This window comes from Brachyistius frenatus, unplaced genomic scaffold (assembly GCF_029030835.1).
Source record: "Brachyistius frenatus isolate BFR_SWC_R1_liver_20210118 unplaced genomic scaffold, ASM2903083v1 Contig_121, whole genome shotgun sequence".
In the NCBI taxonomy this organism is placed as follows: Eukaryota; Metazoa; Chordata; class Actinopteri; family Embiotocidae; genus Brachyistius; species Brachyistius frenatus.
Genome location: NW_027210720.1, coordinates 453,007 through 473,474, shown reverse-complemented (window position 1 = coordinate 473,474; position 20,468 = coordinate 453,007). Strand labels below are relative to the sequence as shown.

General features: G+C 40.2%; 1 protein-coding gene across 1 annotated transcript in view; it reads left to right on the top strand.

The window, feature by feature from the left end:
- Positions 1 to 1,580: 1,580 nt before the first annotated feature.
- The window catches only part of opcml (opioid binding protein/cell adhesion molecule-like), a 338,109-nt gene continuing 319,221 nt past the window's right edge, over positions 1,581 to 20,468 (top strand). Inside the window, exon 1 of the mRNA XM_069713720.1 lies at positions 1,581 to 1,891. Within this exon, the coding sequence (XP_069569821.1) occupies positions 1,831 to 1,891 (61 nt within the window). The 5' untranslated portion in view covers positions 1,581 to 1,830. The remainder of the gene's footprint in view (positions 1,892 to 20,468) is intronic.

Sequence of the window (20,468 nt, the reverse complement as noted above, 5' to 3'; positions counted from 1 at the left end):
TGCTCGCCTGGCTGCATCGACTGTGGCTCACGGCTTCAGTTTTCTTCTCTATGAATACAGTCTGGTAACTCGGCTTGTATTAGCATTTGCTAAGCCACTCTGAAGAGCGGACCAATCAGCAAACAGTGTCGGCGAACTCTCGGTGACTGGAAAAAAACATTGAGCGTTCAGTGCTCAGTTTAGAATAAACGCTCAGCACTTCATCATGCTGCCAGTGTTCCTTAAAAACAACTTTAAAAATATGCTGTGCTCAGGAAAAAAAACACTTTGGTGAACACGGTAGGTAGTTGCATAGTGTCGGCTGGTTTCTGCGCATCCTGATTGTTTAAAAATAACCTGAGGTCTACACCGAGAAGGATGGAACGTCTGCAAACGATTCTCTACGGAGGGTGGCCAGACTCATTCATGCAGTGAAACTGCTAGTTGCTAGTTTCCCGTCAGCTTCGTCCAGTGACTCTGCAGAGTCCACTGTCTTTGAGAGCAGAGCATGTTAGTGGCAAAGCTCCAGTGTATGACACTGTGGTGTCGGAGTAGCTAATGACTGACATTAATTGGCTGGAAACGTTACCTGCAACAAGAAAACCAGGATCATCTTCCTGTTGAGAACTCAACAAGCTGCTGCTCGCTGAGAGTGCACTTGAAGTGGGAGATATGACTCGCTCACCAAAGTAACATAATGCAATGAAAAAGGTGTCATTCTCCTGAGGGGACTGTCAAAATGAAGATGTTTTTAAGCTGTTAGAAAGGTTCACTGTGTAGGATTTCAGGGGATGGATTTGCAGAAATGGAAAACAATATTCATATACATGTATATCCTTTCATTAGTTTGTAACCATCTGAGAATAAGACTTGTTCAGTTTTCATTACTTCAGAACAAAGTGCACCATGTTTCTATGGTAGCCCAGAGTGCACAAACCTAACATTAGCTCTCAAGAGTTTTGTGTTTTTTATGAGATTCATGGCCACCATGGATTATCTCATTCAGGTATTCAGCTGGTTACAATCTGTATTCGTACAACTTGCTACCACTAAATCCTACACAGTGCTTCTTTAAGCAACATAGGAAACATGCTTTCGGAAACGCCTTCAAAATAAAAGTGCGCTCATCAATCCATAAATTCCTTTTGAATTTAAAAATGCCTTGTTCAAAATACAGCCCAACGACATCACACTATTACACATATCCAAAAGTGGTTTTCTTATCCGACAGTGTCACTATGCACCAAAATTTCTTAAATAAAAATAATCAAGACTTTCATTAATTAAAAGACTATTTTTATTTTTCTAAGCAGTATTGAGTATCAGTCCTGCATCATCTTTTTTTAATCCTGTTCTACTTCTGTCAGAGGGCAGAGAAGGAAAGCAGGGTTGAGGAGCCAAGGCAGCAATAAATAAATATATAAAAGAATAAAAACAGAGCAAGGACTGTTCGTGGCCGATTGGCAGAAAAATCTGCCAATGGTTGCTGAGGCTGCCACCCCCCCCCATCCTCCCCCGACCCCTCTGCTCTGCTGGTCCCTCTGTGTCGTGTAGTAAGTGGAAGAGAGGGAGATTGAACACTGTGTGTGGAGTGCCTCTCTCTCTCTCTCTCTCTCTCTCTCTCTGTGTGAGTGCGAGTGTGAGCCACCAACTATTACTTGCACTGGATTTAAAGCATCTTTAGCACAACCCGCAAGTGGGGATGAAAAGCTACTCAAACTGACAGTCAGGGAAGAGGCAGAGAAGGAAAAGGGAAAGCGGACAGCTCTCTGAAAGCCCTGCTGTGGGAAGATACAAACAGACCGTCTATAGAACAAACGAGCAGATCAGAATCAGCACTGTTTGGGAAGCATGTACAACTCGGTATGTTTCATCATCCTGTCATGGGTGTTTGCCGTGCTTGTGTTCCCAGGTAAGATTTCCTCTTTTCCCCTCTCTCTATCTTGGCATGTCTGTGTTTACGTCCTCCTGTCTGCCTCTCTGTGGCTCTTCAGCTCCCGATAACAGGGATGTACTGTGGAGACATAGCCTTATACTGTTGGTTTCTTATGCGCTCTGTTTACAAATCCAATGTCGGTGCAACCCAGTGAGGCTTTTTTTTTTAAATTTTAAATGTATATGATGAGAAGTTAAATGTAAGTTTATGGGAAAGCTTTCTGTCAGCAGAGCCCTGCCGAGGATTCTCCCTCAAGGAGTGAGAAAAACTTTCCTCTACCTCGCACACTTGTCATCTTGTCAGTCTTTGGGAAGATGATATTAAGCCCCAGTGTCAAGGATTTTATGAATTATTAACCACTTATATATTGAATTTGAAGACAACTGCATCTTTATTTCTAAAGATCGTCAATGAAATGACTTTTCGGCATCTGTTTTTGCAAGCTGCTATTTGAAAGAAATATTGAGCAGTTGATCCCAACGTATGAAGTTGTCAATAATATTGACTCAATGTTACTAATGGGTTCTGTCCATGATGAAGTAGCACCCAACGATGTGTTGAAGAGTGCAGCGGTGATCTTTGTGGTTTTAATAGTAGAGTGCAAAAGTGCTTTTTTGATAGGAATTGCTGCATGTAGATATTGGCAGAATCCACCTTTACCATAGTTTCATCATCTCCACACAAGACACTCCTAACAGGGAACCCTGGACTTGGTCTCACTGACCGAGCTTCTCTGTAATGTCACAGGGGAGCCTGATGTCATGAAATTATGTAAAATGAGTCTGACATCTGAAAATGCAAATACATGCCCCGAGCACCTGAAGTGTTTTCTCCCCTCAAAGGGATAATGTGTGGAGGATTATGTGAGTAAGAGTCTGACAGGGAAATAATGTGATGCATGGGTGTGTACATTTACATTTTAGCCTACCAACTCACGTTCTGCAAAGTCCTGCGAACAAGGAAGCTTATACCATGTCATAAACCTCTTACCTCGGCGAGGACCACAGTGTCCACTCGTTGGGCCCCTCTCTCTTTTGTGCCCCACTACGTCACACCTTTTCAGTAAATAAAAGATACATGTGTTGATGCCGTAAAACATAGTTTACAGCACAATATGCCTTTACATGTTACATCACACATAAGTGTTGACTGACAGCTGTGATCGTGGATTGAAATTAGAAATGTGGGTCTTGCATTTGTATTGAAGATGTTAATTATGACGTTATACACACTGTTTACGGACGGAAAGATTATACCAACAAAACGTTTGAACTGCTAATCTGTTTCAGCTGTCATGGGAAATTTAGACAAGGTTAGTTTTTAAATTTTTACTGATTTCAAAGGCTTGATGATCTGTTTCTATACAACCTAGCATATCTGATGCTTTCACAAGAAACTTCTGGATCTTTCTTTTTTGGAAAGACCGTATTATATATATATAGTCACAGACACAAACTCTTCCTCTTCATTGCTGTCTCAGAGCAAAAATGCATTAAAAATAAATGCCAACATTAAACCAGTGACTAACATTAAACATATGTTGTTAGCAGGTAGGACAGTGACAAAGTGTTTAAAGATGTTTTTTGTAAATCCATTATTACTTCATGCTACTTTGTGGACAAATCACATGTTTCTCCAACAACAACAAGTACCAATTGTGTCTGAGTTTCAGAGTTTATACTTAAATCACAAAGAACAGTGTGTTGCAAACAGTTGGATACATCCCACACTGACTACATTATGTTCATGGCAGCTATTGTTTCACACGTAAGTGGATAGAAAGCCTCATAATGAGCTAAACAAATTGTGACAGATTGGTTGCAGTGCCTGATAGTTATTGCAGATCTGATGAATTTATTTGTTTTGTATTACACTTAGAAGAAGATCAGTAGCTTGCCCTTGTCTCATTCTAATGAGTGCCGTGTCTTTATCAGGCAGCTGTCACATTACTAACATCACACTGTGAGCGTGGTGCATGTAGGTGTACTTACACAGGAAAGCGTTGGTCTCATGCACAGTTGTGAGGTTATTAACAGTTAATAGTGCTGGGCAGTTTGACTCATTTGTATGTCAATGCTTTTCAAAATCCTGGCAGTTTTCCGGTGTATTATGGTATTTTTTTTTTTTTTTTTTTTGCATTACGGAGATATTTTATAGGTCTATTGTGGTCACAAATACATAGACTATAATAACATTAATCATTTTTATATTACACAATTGATAAGAGATTTGTGTATTTGGCAGAATACTAAGTCAAGGAAGAAAATTATTCACACTGTCATTATAATACGTCACGACACGTTTCAGTCCAATTCTTCTCCTTTCCTCCAGCACACCCTTAGGTGCTTTGCACCTAAAAGAAGTGCTCACTTAAGGGAATATTCTTATTGTGGCATAAGAGGGTAACAACTCTTGGGTTCATGTGCCTGAAGAAAGTGGAGCACAGTGACTATTTGCTAAGTGAACGATACATACCTGAAATCTAGTGCTTTAATCATTGCTCTGAACATGTTCTCGATGGTCTATAGTGGGGCCGTGTCCTTGCATTAGGTGGATTGCGATTTCATTTTTGACGTGGCTCCACTGCTTCCTTCCCTTGTCATAAAGTGCCTCGAGAAAATGTCTCTTCAAACTTCACTTTTTCATTGATGCTACTGGCTGGCAACCTCAAATCCGACAGCTGTGATCGTATTGTTCCAACACATTTCCTTCTGAGGTGATGGAGGAAACTGACACTGTTACTGCCACCCAGTGACAACAGTGGCCTGCCAAATTGAGCAATAATGTAGGCTTTTGGTCTATGACAGATTTAAGCAGAAACAGCTCCTGATCATAGGTTCTTCTGGCGCATATCTGGTCACTCTTTCTTCCATTTGTCTTTTCTGTTCTTGAATGTAGTGTAGCGATGGAGCCTCTACCATGCTACCTGGGTAGCTATAACTCCTGTAGCATGATGACCCAGCAGGACATTTAGCAGTGTAATTTTGTAACTTTACAATTATTATTGTTATAAATTGTTTATGTATTACAAATTGTTGTGGTGTTTTGCCCTGTTTAACAGGGGTTAGTTGTGGATTATTAATGTGTTGGGTTATAACTTTTAGTGCGAAGGAGAAGAAGTTAATAGGTTCCTCTCTCAGTACACCTGTTTAAATGGTCAATACAGGGATGAGGGTTACCTGGATACAACCTTAGTTTCATTATTGTGGGCAGTGTGATGTTCAGTAGATAGTTAGAGTATTAAAAACTGTTAAAAACCAGCGCACAGCCTGATGCTGCTTAGAACTGGAGCTTCTTCATTTTGAAAAGTTGAGAATTACTAATGACTTCTCTTGGGGAGTGACAGGGAAAGTAACACTTGTGGTCATGGTCTTTGAATAGTAACCAATACTAACTTCACAAAATTAGCTGTCTTTGGATATATTCTTCCCGAGTTGTTGACTCTAGAGTTAGTCTACGCTGCCGACGATTGGCTCGCCCGGGCCCGCAGCCCGGTCTGCAATGCACCTGCCCCCGATGCTTGTCCCTGCAGGTGGTGGGCCCACAGGGAGGCTGCTCCATGATGTTTTTTTCGGGTTGAGCCTGACCGGGCCCCATTGGCGAAGACCCGGCCACCAGACGCTCACCGATGAGCTCTCCTCCCAGGTCTGGCTCCGGGGAGGGTGGCCCGGTTTCCCCGATCCGGTCAAGGTAGTGGAGTAGAGCAGCTACTCCTTCGCGTCGAAAGGAGTCAGCTGAGGTGGTTCGGGCATCTGATCAGGATGCCTCCCTACTGGAGGTTTTCCAGGCACGCCCAACTGGCAGGAGACCACACACACAGAAGACCAAATGTAAATGTGCTGTAGTCTGTAACTCAAAGACAAAATAGAATATTTCTGTTTTATGCTAACAATGAAGCATTTCCAGCCCAGCGCAGATATTTAATATTTCACCTTTTGATGTCAGACCAAAGTGGACCTCCAACTAAACATACCTCACTGCATGTGCGCTCTCTGACTCATGTATGTGCTATTTACCGACTATATACTGCATATTTTCTTTGATTATTTAGTGTTTTATGAACTCACTGGCAGAAGCATATTTTATGAAACTCCATCAACATGGTCAAAGTTGAGTTTGTATTGATGTTTGTGCTTTTTTTTTATCAAACACAGAAGTCCAACATTTATTATTAATGTTGTATCTGAAAACATGGCTGCTGCTTAATGCCAATGTCATCACCTGTCAAAACGAATCAAATTTATAAATATTTGTCAGTGTAGACTAATACAGTACATTTCATATTCATGCTGTCTTGTCTTGTACACAGCCGCTGTGACGGCAACTAAACCCAAATAAGTCAGCAGAGTAATCACTAATCACAGTCACATAGCCGACTTATGAATTATGCAGCCTGGTTATTCCATAAAGCTGCACTGTTACTGTGGTTTGTGTGCGAGCGTGGGTGGACAGTTGAGGCATCTCCAGTGTTTTTGTGGGAGTTTGTTGAAGTGTTGAAGTGGCTTTGATTCTGGACAAACTAGAGACTTTCAGAGCATTCATTAACTCCTTCCTTTTATCCACATCAGCTGAAGGAGAGTGCATGTGTGAGATCCTGTTTGTTGGAAATTTTGCCTGTAAGAGACCTATGAATGTCTGTTATTCCCATGATCCAGTGATAGATTGTATATAAAACTGGACATACTTTCCACTTTAATAAACGATGAGGCAGCTCTGCATTTAAGCCAATGTGGAAGTAACTTAACCTGCAATACCACATATGGCCACTAGGGGTGGGCCTCAAAAGGCTATGGCTCCATAGACTCCCATTCAACTTCTCTCATGAATTGAGAAATGAGTCAATTTGGAGTTGTTTTCCAAAATTCACTTGTTAGTTTTCTGATGGTCCATCTGAAAATAATCCCATTATTAGTTACATATTAGTCCTCAGAAAGTATTTTTTGGGGGCGTGTCTATTTGATTGACAGTTAAATGGTGCAGTTAGGTTTCTGCTATCAGTGGGCGGGGCGTAGTGTCCTCGGGTTCCCAATCAGATCAAGTCAGATCCCAGCTCAATTGTCCAAATATGGTCACTTTTGGCTCCAAAATACCAAGATGCCAAAATCCAAATTTGAGGCTTAATAAGCATAATAGCACTGATCACTTTCAACCGTGCAAAAGTTACAACAATCAAGAAGTTTTCATGTTCCCCTCGAACTCTTGTGAAAAAGCTATTGTTTGATGCATTTTTTAAAACTGGATTCTGACTGCGGATATTTGTTAGTACTGAATAGTGCAACACAAATATCAAGCCTTATCCTCCATGTTTCTTCAGCCTCCGTATTCACCCACACAAGACTTTTGCTGAGTGTGCATGTTCCATTTCAGTGATGCTCTGTTTCACATGCACACACATTCTGTGCATACCGTCCCACCTGGGAGCAGCACAGTACCACTGCAGCATCGCTCATCTACAAACTGATGAGAGAAACTGCTGCGTACCTGCTGGTGTTGGTAGAGACAGGCGCTTTGAGAATTTGAAGACCCATACTTTGGTCACAAAACCTTGTTGCAGAGTAAGTCTTGTGAGTTTCAGAACACAACATGACATATGTAACTGCTGAATAACATGGCTTAATGAAAAAGCCAACCTTCTGCTGGCATTGTTGACCATTAAGTTGTTTAAATTAACTGATCTGTTAATCTGTGTTTTAAACTTAAGACCCCATACATTCTGAGTTCAAACAGATTGATGAAGTTCCACAAGATTCACTTGCATCAGCAAAGTAAGCTGTCCAAAGATATATGTGGAGATAAAAAGTGTGAAAAAGTTAGTGTTAATTTAAGTCGTCACTCTGGCTCATGCAAGGAAAAGGTCATTTTTATTTAGCTAGTGAGAAGACGGCTGGTAATTTTCTCTTCCAAGTGTGAGCAAAGTGAATGAACATACCTGATGAGCTATAATTTGCAGATGCCATCTTCATTCCAAAAGAATCGCTAAGAAGTAGGTTTTTTGACACCCTTTGATACAAAATATCAAGGAAGAACCACCTATTTCTAGAGAATATCAGCTTTATCAGCATTTTTATTAACTAATCACCATCGAGGAGCACAATTATCTTTTGGCTTTGCAGCATCAACAATAAAAGCTAATGCCTTTAGGCCATCTCGTAGCTGTGAAAAATGACACCATTTGATTATGCAAAACTACAACTGTTCTGTTGTAACTGTTTTAGTTACAACAGAACAACAGGATACAATTAAGGACCACCAATGCACACAAAAATCACATGCACACCCACAGTGCCTTGACAGTATCTGTTGGATTATATGATGGTTGAAGTTTTGTGTGGCATTTATATATAGAGCAAACATTTAAAATGAAAGATCAACTGTGATTTATTTTACAGACAGAGCATCAGTGTTTTTCTTTACCATGTAATATAGTGATGGCGATTTAATAATACCCTTGACTACATTTCATATTGGTGCACTGCTTGTTTTAGGAAGCTACAATGAAGGATACCACTTCAAATAACAATTAAATGAGAAAACACTGCACTATGAATCTTTAAGCTTGCTCATTTTTGAATTGCAGGTCTCCCTTCTGAGTTAACTCAACATGAGCATGTGGTTCAAAGTCAAACTTTAGGATTTTGAAAATGGAAAACCAACAAAGTTCAAGGAAATAAAGATTGAATTGAATTTAATCAACATTTGTTTAATCACAGGGGCAAATATTACAGACAGATCTGCTTTCATTTAGCATTCTATCAATTTCAAGTGTCTCTTTTTTATTTGACATATTTGTGTGAAATGAGAAAAATAAATAGAAAGAAAGAAACTAAAGCTTCCATGAGACATATTGGTTCTGAATGCCAACTGGATGGTAATCAGCCGCTGTCTTCTATTTCTTTGTTATGTTACTTGTGTTCAATGTACTAGCACAAAGGACCATGGGAAATGGGAGAAGAAGTTTCCATTCAGGGTCCAATATAATATTTTTTTCCCACTTAAATGCCAAGTGGGCCTGTAGGTCAGTTTTGGATTTGGTTGCTTCTGATATAGAGATAGAACAGATAAGAACAGTAATAAGTTCCCTTTGGATTTGGTTGTTTTTGATGTAAGAACAGATAAAAACAGAATAATGATAATACTTCAGTGATGATTTTGATGATAAACTCTTGACAAGAATATAGACAATGCAGAGATCTCGTGTCCCACAAGTTGAGACTTTACTTGTGGTGGTGGGTAGCGCAGCATGTTCATCCTGCGCAGGTGGCGTCCCCATATTTGGTTAATTTTCCTGCTGAGCCAGCAGATATACAATCCGTTACGACCAGCCTTGGGGTTTTTCCACTTGGTCACCTGACTCAAGACTGCCGACTCAGCTTTTTCCTCTCCAGGGTTCACAGCCAGTTCATGCCACTTTGGCCTACATAGCCACTGCCCAGAAGCAAACTCCACGACTGGCCCCACCCGGTGAGTTCTGAGTCCTACAAGTTACACACGACAAACTTGTTACACACAGGCTTTTATGGACAACAGGTTGACAGCTTTTTTCCCTTTTGATTCACTAGCACAGTTAACATAGATGCTTTTTTCCTTAATTTTCCCTCCAAAAAGAGGGTGTAACCCAGGTTATTTTCTATAGATACAGTTTATTGGGTTTTTTTTGTGTTTTTTTTTACTGGAAGTCGGCCATCACCATCAGGACTCACACTTTCCTACTTTTTTTGGAAAACCCATGAAAAGCAGAGTTGAACTGCATAATGTGTTAGCGAAAATGTTCTCAAGTCAAGTATTTCTGAAGATTTCCACTTCCATCAATCCTGCCAACAGTGAACATGATGCAGATGGATTGAAATGGATAAAACAAGAATAATATTTGTTGCTGAGCATAAGATGGATGTGATTAGAAGAGAACATTAGTTGAGCCATGACAACGGCACTGGTTACAGTATTGTTAGTGCAATGAAAGTGAGGGAAGATGGTCAACTGGTTAATCAATTACAGATGGCGTTGGTTTTCCACATGGATGGGTGGCCAAATAAATATGGGCGGCCAGAACTATACCTGGACAGCCTGCCCAAGTAAAGTTTGTGTGGGAAACACAGGTATATCATTGTGTTAGCTGTTCCACTGTTTGCTTGTTGCTGGATAATATGCATTACTTGTAAAATTGTGCCTTTCCCTACATCGCTCGATGTGACATTAGTGGAGGCACATTTTGTTCCTTTAAGCCACTGCTCTTAAGAAAGGGTTTTGAAAACATTGTTGACTTGACTTCTCAGAGGGGAGGCTGACTCGTATTAACACAGACAGCAGCAGACTAGTAACACAGTGGGATGTTTCGACTCTTCAGTGGGAATGAAAGAAATTACTATATCAGCGTTATTTCACAACCAATCTGTTGCTTGGGGCATAGTCTTTTCCTCATTTTTATTCCTTCTCTATATGTAATGCTGCCCTTGAGGCTGCATATTTGTCAATCCAATGTTGGCACAAGAGAAGCTGTGGCCAGAACTCTCTCAACTGTCCTGATCTGGGAAAACGTCAAACAGCCTCCTCAGCTGATTGAGGCATTTATCATGATGACATGCCTACAGCCTTTTACACACAACATCACTGCTCACTTCTACCCATTGATCCCAAAGACTCAAAATGATGGATGGCAATTATCAGCGAGTCAAATTGGTTGTGAAAATGAAGCTTCACTTTATTGGCAGTTGGTGATCATTGTATGTGTCCGCTTCGACTTAATACTTATGCTATCTAATGTCACTTTGGCCAAATTGGGATTGTAAATCTTTCTAACCATAGCAGCCGTCATCCCACAGGAAGAACCCAGGAGGCGCAGTAAGAAAACGTGGAAGTGCAATACATTTGCAGTTATTTTTGCTGTTGTTTTCTCGAAAATGTATTATACGTCAAATTTTATGGCCTTATATTACTCACAGTTGACACAACTTATATCTGTAAAGGAGATGGAAACTGTGGCAATTTATCACCTTTTCACTCTTCCTGGGGAATCACATCACTCATGTGGCACTCGTATAGAGATGAGGCTCCTAAAAAAAAGCTCCTAAAACTCCTGAAATACATCAAACGTGCTGAGCAGTTTTAGCTGTTAACCCCAATGAAAGACAAATCTGTATGCACTATTTCTTGTGTAAGTGTTGTTGTTTTTTTAGATGCAGTAAAGCTTTCCTGCACCTTTCACCTCCAACATATGTAGATAATTCCATTTAGATGATGTATGGAGCTACATATCTTTAATATTAATAATTAATCTAGAACATATTCTCCTAATTCCTTTTTCAAGCCTTTAGGGAATGAATCCCAGAAATATAAAGTTTTACTCCAAAACCAGTAACCAAGTCAGATAACACAATTTACTTTGGATTTGGGACACTGGGGTATTGTCTCCAAAGCTTTACAATGGAACAGTCATTGACAGTCAGTCACTACCTACACATAGCCACAGCATTGTAACAATAGTGAACACAGGCTAACATTCATCGGAGGGGATACATTGGTGAGAACACTGTCTGTTGGTGTGAGTGAATAAACCCCAGTGAGCATTCACTAAATGTTTGTGGCTAAATGAGAGCATCGCACTCTTTGAATGGAGGCTAGTAATAGATTGTCACTGAATAGGCGATGGATGGCACAGACGAGAACAAGCATTCAAGTGTCATGAGGCTGCAGGGCTTAATATGAGAAGGGATTGCTGAACCAGAATCCAATTGTTTCTAAAGGTATTGGCACTACAGTACAGCAGTGTTCCTGTTGCATACAAATGTGTTCAGTTTCATCCAGGGCTGTTTCATTCAGAACAACCCTTCACTGACTCATTTATCCATTATTTACTGAACCAAATGGGTCACAGCGTCGGGAAATCAGCGTGCCAGTGGCTTGTTTCTACTGTAATAGCCTCCATGGATTTGCTGAGTGGTGGTTGTTATTTTTTCATTTTCCATAAATGATAATTAAACATGTAACATTTAAGTCCCTCCTCACTCAAAATTGTGATTGGGATGAATAATGTATCTTCAGAGTTTGACACAAGGACACTTTAAATTATTCTGCAGAAAGTGTGAAGTTTCTCTGAACTGAGTAGGAAACACTGATCTGCAGCAGCATTTGTCACAGCAAAACAAATGTTGGTAACGTAGGAGTCATCTTGTATCCAGTAGGTAACATTTGAAAAAAAGTATTTGCATGTTTTTGGATATTCAATGAAGGTGGAACTATAGAATTTAAACATGTTAGATAAGGTACGTCATCTGTTTCTAAATGAAATTGCCAGACAAAATTATCCAAAATATTTGTATAATTATTCAAACACCCCTGGAGGGAACCTTAGTGCTAGGTATATGTTCATTTTAAGCTATTTACCACTTCACTAAGTGTGCAAACTACCAATGCACACATTTATGGGACTAGAAGAGGTAAATAAAGAGAACATTTCACGTGCTTTTTGTGGGTGTTTTTATGGTTCTGTGGATCTCTGAGATCATTTGAGGATTGCCTATGGCCCGCATGTCACAAATCACAAGAGGAAGGAGGATCCAAGCACATGAAAAATAGGCAAGCGTGCATAAACAGAAAACTTTGCTTATAAAAAATGGGTATGATTAAAAAAAATATTTAAAAAAAAACAGGCAGACAAACTCAATAACAGAAAGAAAATAGTCACAAGTCCAAATCAGATAAAGATCCACAAGTACTCAGCTAGCAAGGAGAAGTCCAGGGGAAAAAAAACAAAACAGCAAACAACCAAGTATCACAGTAATGACATTACACAAAGCCTCAACATAAAGGTATTGACCTAATTATCCAACTAGTGGCTTCAGATTTGGAGTATTTCTACTGAGTGACTGATTACTGAGTGGCTGCAGCCGGGGCTAATGGGAGACCTGGGAGCAGGTGAGGTGGGCGTGGCTGGTTGGAGACCAGGCAGGAAGTGAAACAGGCACTGAGGATCCCTGGTGGGTGGAAGGGGTGACACAATAAATTTCAAGAGTATGCCCCACATTTCACCGTCGGAGTGTCTTACGTTGCGGGATTTACATTGGTCTAGTACTGGTCTTGTTTGGTCTTGACTACACTGCCGGCGATAATGCTTTTAGGTCAATCGGGGATTTCCTAAACTAAAAGGTTATGTGAGAAAGTTCTGTAATCAATTCGAACTGGTCATGCCAAAGGAGGTCACCAGTACACGCTTGAAGCCTCTTTCTGGTATTGATTATTTATGTGCTCAAGCTTGTAAAAGAGATTCATTACTTTAAATGAAGTACTTGAAAATATTTTGGCTATCAGCTAGTTTCAGTGGTTTGCTCTGATGGAGCTTTTGTGTTCACTGATCCAGTGCGAGGACAGCCACAGGGGCTTGTGAGCTATAGTGTGTTAAAGCAGAGTTACAGCTGATGAAGTCTCTGGAGCTGCACTAATCAATATCTTTATGTAGAATGGACACATTTATTTGATTGCTTGTAGAATAACTACAACTATGTAGCTCTCCTCAGTACTACAAAGCTTATCAGCCTCTATCAGCTCAGAGTTTTATTTTATTTAGTTTTTTGCAACTTTGCTTTAAAAAAGCTCCCATACAATACTTGAGGTACCTATGTTTCTTAGGAGTTTATTAGGAGTGAATATTGGATTTGTATTTGTCAGTTTGGGAACTTAACATTTATGCTGACTTCACACCCGTTAGCATATCACCCATACCCAGTTTCCTTTACACAGCTGGAACAAAGTAGCATTTTGGTACCGCAACATTTGTCCTCCCCTGAACCCTTACACTTGACCTTCTGGACCTAACTCCTGAGCAAAGGGCAACATAGTTCAGTATATTTTTATACATTCAAGGGGGAAAAATATATTGTTTGGCTTTCTCACCAAAGTGTCTGGTAAATGAAAAGCTTACTTTGTTCACCCTACCTTTGAGTTTTTCTTTTACACCACAAATATATGCTTTTAAAAATTAAGTAAACCGACATTGTTGGCATTATCCAAACAGACTTTTTTCCCCAATGATCCACAGAGCCAGTAGATCAGAGGTTTACTGGCCCACTATTTTTGTAGTGGCCCATCACAAAAAAAATGAAAATAATTATTTTTCCATAATTGTGATGATTTATTACACATAATATGTACAAAAATGAAGTTTCCTATACATATGTTGTTGTTTTTTTTTTTATGATATAAGAACATAACTCATGATTATATCATGTCAGTGAGTAAGGATGACCTTGATAATAAACAGATGGAATATTCAATTTCATATTTCTATTATGAAGGACTACAATGGAGTAAGGTACGGGTTTCCCACACTTCATTATACTAGCACAGTCCTGCATGTCAGCAATAGCAGCATTATTGTTGCTATGCAACATTATCGTTGTACCTGTGGGTTATATACTGCACAGAAAACGTTTACCCTTTACCAGCAATTATCCACTTATTTCTGCTGCTTCTACAATTTCTGCTACCTATGCATGTCATTATCATAGACTATATATAAAAGAGGCCGATGTACTGTAGATGTGCTTTAACCTGCAAATCTCCGAGTGCCACTCTGAGGTTGGCTCAAAAAAGCCTTCGGCTCCATAGATTAGCATTCAACTTTTCTTATGAAACATAAAGTTAATCCATCAGTACTTCTAAAAATAATCCTGCCATTAATTAGAAAACAATCCTTAAAAAGGTTTGTTTTTGGGGTCCCGTCTGTTGGATTAACAAGCCTGTGGTGCAGTCAGGTTTCCAATCAAATTGAGTCAGATCCACCACTTGCTCCCATCCAGCTCATCCAAATATGGTCACTTCCTGCTTCAAACTGCTCTCAGCTTGCAAGATGGCGACAGTCAATATCTAAACTCAAGTGTTCATTACAGTTGGTCACCAACCAGTGGTTGACGTCAATGTTGGTTGCTGCTTGGTCATGCCCCACCCTCAAACCAGAATCCACCTGCTGTCAGCTCAGTTTCTGTGTAGTTCCCCTGAGACTGGATCATGAGGTTGATTCAGGATGAGCAAAGAACACACATCTAATTTAGTGTCAAACTCAAAAAAATCTGCAACAGAGACCTTTGAATTTCTTCATAAAACTTATAGCAACGAAGCAATGAGCCCAGCAATGTGTTTTGAGTGGCATTCACGTTTCAAGATGGGCACAAACGTCAAAAAGGCACATAAGGTCATTCCACAGTGACTTTGCCCCCCGAGGATCAGACTGTCCACCATCTGGATCATGTTTAGAGACATTTGAGGGAAAACGACCCGACCTCAACTCTGGCGCAATGGCACTTTCTTACCCTCAGGAGCACAATCATTGCTTCCCACCACCCCTACTGCTGGATTTGCCTCCCTGTGACTCTCTGTTCCCCAAAGAGTTAATACAAACTTTGATGTGCCCTCTGTGCTCAGGCTTCAGGTTCAAATTGGAGATGTGCACGAACCACTGCCTTTTTGGAGCCAACCCCTAGTGGCCCTTGGTGGTATTGCAGTTTAAGGCTTTCACATTGGCCACATTATTCAGACGCGGAAGTTATGTCCGCTTTTTTTTACAGTCTGTAGTCTGACCACACTTCATTGGCGAGTTGTTGCATCCAAATAGGTGTAGAATTAGGGTTGAACCCACTGGAGGAGCCTTTAACGGTTTTAATGGAATTGAATACCATATACAATATGTAGTGCATATAAATTCTACCACCGCTGCCATTGTTGGAACTACAACAGTGTCGTCGCAGTTAGCCCCCCCTCTGGTCACTAATTTGTCCGCCCTTCAGAGTGGGTGGCAAAATTATCAAGGTTTGGACTCCTTTCTCTATTGTAGCGTTCAGCTGTGTCCCACTTCAGGGACTGCATCTGCATCCTTTGAAAGCTGCTTTGTCCATATTCAAAGTTTCCTTCAAATGTGGCCTTCCTTTCGCCAAAAACGAAAGCTACACTAGGTGAATACTTCACCACCCAGTATATCCCAATTGCACACTGGTAACAATGGCGGACTCAGCAGAGCCGATGATGGCAGAGGAGGAGGAAACTTTTATATCTAAGTACTGGCTCCAACTTGCTTCTATCCCAAACGGTACAAATGTTAAAAAAAACAAAGGACCCTAACTGAATGCAAATTTATGTCCAAATAATCAATTTATGTTAGGGAGCATCCAGTAGACAATTGATTTTTATTAAAGTCTGGGGTGAGAATGATGGTCTCTTCACAGGATTCAAAAACTCAAAGTTTCGCTTGGCAGTAGGGCGGCACGAGACTACTTGTAAAAACTCAATGTGACCCGCCTTACGTTAGTTTAATGAACCCTTATCTGGTACAAAGCCCATAATAGTAATTGAAGTAGGCTATAGTTCAATACCCTTATTCTTGGTTGTATTTTTTGCAGTACTGTCACAAAGTTGTAAACAGTGACTGTGTTTTTGTTATTGCTTCGAGTTGTAGCCCAAAATAAGGCATCCACCAAATGGATTTCTATGGGATTTAGTGTCTGTCCTGCTATATCATGTTTCCCAATCTTTATATATTGGCATTGCTGTGTAAATAATCATAACTTTTTTTTTGCCTTGGTTGTCTTTGTGATTAGAACCATTCTGAAGAAAATGGACCTGCGGGGAAGGTAACTTCCTTACAGGCAAAAAAAAAGTGACAATCTAAAAAGAAAACGTGATATGTACATGTCAGGGGGGATATAATGTGCTGTAATCATAAATGTTAATAAACACACTTTTGCTGAAATGTGTAGCCTTGATGTTGTATTTGTCTGTCATAATAGATTTAATTTGCTTTTCGGATTGCAAGTGTCCAGGGTCAAGAGAGGAAGTGAGTGGGCACTGCTGCACCTTGGCCCTGGTGTGTCCTCGTGGATGAAGTGTTGGGACAGAGGCCATCTACCACCCCCCCATCCTAATTGCATCTATCTCTGAGGACAAACCAGGTACAAGTGCAGAAGTGGGTGACCAGGAGGAGGAAAGCAGGACTGCAAAAGAAAAAAATTAAATGCGAGAAAGTGAGGTGGACCTGATAGAATTGCTGAAAGAAGACATGATTGCTGCAGAGAGGCTGAGGAGAGGAGAGCTCTGGAAAGCAGGGAGGGGATTGACAATAGATGTACTCATGCCTTATGGGGGCATGAGTACATCTATTTTTTATCTATATATATTTTTTTCTTTTTTGCCAGCTGTCCTTCCTGTATTTAGCAGCTTTTTGCTGCTTTTAGCATGGTTTATATATTTACAGTGCATCCGGAAAGTATTCACAGCGCTTCACTTTCCCCACATTTTGTTATGTTACAGCCTTATTCCAAAATGGATTAAATTATTTTTTTTCTTCAAAATTCTACACACAATACCTCGTAATGACAAAGTGAAAAAAGTTTATTTAAAATCTTTGCAAATTTATTAAAAATAAAGAACGAAAATATAACACATTATACTTATACATAAGTATTTACAGCCTTTGCTCAATACTTTGTTGAAGCACATTTGGCAGCAATTACAGCCTCAAGTCTTTTTGAGTATGATGCTACAAGCATGGCACCTATTTTTGTGCAGTTTCTCCCGTTTTTCTTTGCAAGACCTCTCAAGCTCCATCAGGTTGGATGGATGATGGAGGCCACTGTGCTCATTGGGACCTTCAGTGCTGCAGAAATGTTTCTGTACCCTTCCCCAGATCTGTGCCTCGATACAATCCTGTCTCGGAGGTTTACAGACAATTATTTGGACTTCATGTCTTGGTTTGTGCTCTGACATGCACTGTCAACTGTGGGACCTTATATAGATGGTGTGTGTCTTTCCAAATCATGTCCAATCAACTGAATTTACCAGGTGGACTCCAATCAAGTTGTAGAAATATCTCAAGGATGATCAGTGGAAACAGGATGCACCTGAGCTCAATTTTGAGTGAACACTTATGTACATGTGACTTTTTCGTTATTTTTAATAGATTTGCAAAACTTTCAAAAAAACTTTTTTCATGCCATCATTATGGAGTATTGTGTGTAGAATGTTGAGGAAAAAAATTAATTTAATCCATTTTGCAATAAGGCTGTAACATAACAAAATGTGGAAAAAGTGAAGCGCTTTGAATACTTTCCGGATGCACTGTAGCTTCATATTTTTCTATTATAGTTCTTCATTTGTATAATATCCCGTTTATCTGAACATGCTAGTAGCTGGATAGGGAAACCGTTGGTTGATAACCATCTTTCTGTGACCGCTGAGCGCAATTACATTGTGTTAGGTTTAATTAAGCCAGATAACAAAAATGGATCCAGTATATGTTGAACCTGCCTTGTAGTACAGGCCTCCGGTCCAAAGCCTTGTACAATACAATATCTAGGCCAGTGAGTGTTGGACCTGCCAACCAACACAAGGCACTCTGTAGCCCTTCAAAAATGATTTACTCTTGTTAAGTGCCAGCAGTGTGTTTCTGAATGGAGTCACTGAGAGGTCATGTCACTGTTTTGCTGTTTGCACAAGCACTGGATGAATAAAGCAGGAACAAAAAGACTAAATTCCTGGATGGTGGCTTCAACAATACGAATAAGTAGAGGCAATCTTCATTTTAAATGAATACATTAATATTTCATAATCCCGCTTCATTACTCCCTGCAAAGATTGCCTTCAGTTGTACAGCTCAGCTCTGTGGCCGATTTGTGAGTGTTTGGGAATGGCGGTGACCTTCATAAGCACTTCCCTTTGGGTACATAACCCGAATTTGTAATGGGGGACTGCAAGCATTCATGACTCAGCAATCATTAGGGCCCGAGCACCGATGGTGCGAAGCCCTATTGTTTTTTATACTTGAATTTGCTGTTTTTAAATGTAATATTTGTTTGTTTGTAAGAGTTAAGAATCTGACCACAGGATTACAAGTTTTTGGGATATGAATAACATATGTTGATGACCAAGGGGATAAGTTGACAACCATAAACCTTGTTGGTGTCTACAGTGGAAACATATGAGGTTTGCTCTGCTCAACTTTAGCCGGGCTATTGGTTCTCGCTTTGTAGCTTCTAACTTAATCTCTCTGTTTTGGTGTTTAGTTTCATTCCAATATTTCTCTTTGTACTATCAGACAGGTGCATGATTTTACTGTTGACTCTTTACTTTCAACCTATTGATGTAGCGTAAATTAGTTCTGACACGAACTGAGGCATTCTTGCCGTTGCTGCCTTACATCAGGGCTGATTTCAGATTGCTGCTGGTGCCTGCTAGCATTGCAATCCTCGATCTTGCACTGGTAGCAGCAGAATGCAATGGCACTGCAGTGGCCCCCGGCTACCTCTGATCTTACCAACCTGAGCACCACGGGTGAACCTCATCATGCAGCTGAATAGTCTGCTGTAGCTTAACACATGGGCAATGATTAGTAACATGTCCTGCTTACTATAGGTGAGTTTGCTAGTAATTAAAATGGGTTAATCAACACCTTTATATTGTTTCCTTCTGTTTCTGTGATTACCAGGTGTCACACAGCAAACTATGACTGCAAGTTCAAAAAGTTCAACCCTCTTGGACTCTGCTGACAGCAGCACAATGTCATGTTCATTGAGATGAGCAGCAGCTATCCTCCCTCTTCCTTTCACTAATGCCAACATCAGTGATGTGTCAGCTGCTGTGTTTGGATTAAAAACATTGAGTTTGGTGACAGCAGCCATTTTCTGTATAAAAGCATTTTAAAAGCAAAAAGTTAGGATGCTTGCATTGTGACAAAGTTATAACCAATACTGCCATTCATCATTTAAAACTGGTCTAATCGAACAGATGTGGACACATTGTTTTTTTTTGCTCAGTGGATTTTTTTAATATTGTATTGATGAATAGTACAAACAGAACTAGCCACAGCTGAAAGAGCTGCAGGCCACGGGCTCATCCTCTGGTTTGTGACTGACACACCTCATGTCATCAAGATAAACAGCTTTACCTTGCTGTGGTGTGCAGTGGAAAACCACATGCACCGTACCAGCACGGCTTAACTGCTCAGCGCTCTTCAGAAATCTCCCAGTACGGTAAAACCTTATTACATGCATGCCATTCCCCATCTCTCATTCTCTCTGCCCACATTTTTTGTATCTCTACTATCCTGGATATATTTTACAAAACTGAATTTGCCTGCATGGTGACTAAATTCCCCATCTTCACAACTCTAGCAATGCAGCTCAATACCTCTCTTAGAAGACTGGTCAAAGGTCAGGAATACAAAAAAACATTTTAATGAGCACATCTGCATTTTTTGCAAAAGAAATAGCAAAACATGAGGCAGACATACTGAGAAGATGAAGCAACACAGTAGCAGTGGTGCATTAATTTTCGTCCGGCGCACAGAAGTGCAAGAGAATGCAAAAGGTCAAGAATAACAACCTTTTCTGAGCTGAACAGAAATGTTAAAGGAAGCATCTTTGCTTCTGGATGTTACCATAAAAGAAAAATGAGAATATAAGCAGGAGAAAGAAGTTAAGTGGAGAGCAGCTGATGTCAGCTGGAGTTCTGTTCAGTTGCACTCTGCTGGGGTCGTACGAAGTCTTACAGTAATAGAATAAAAAATGGAAGCAAT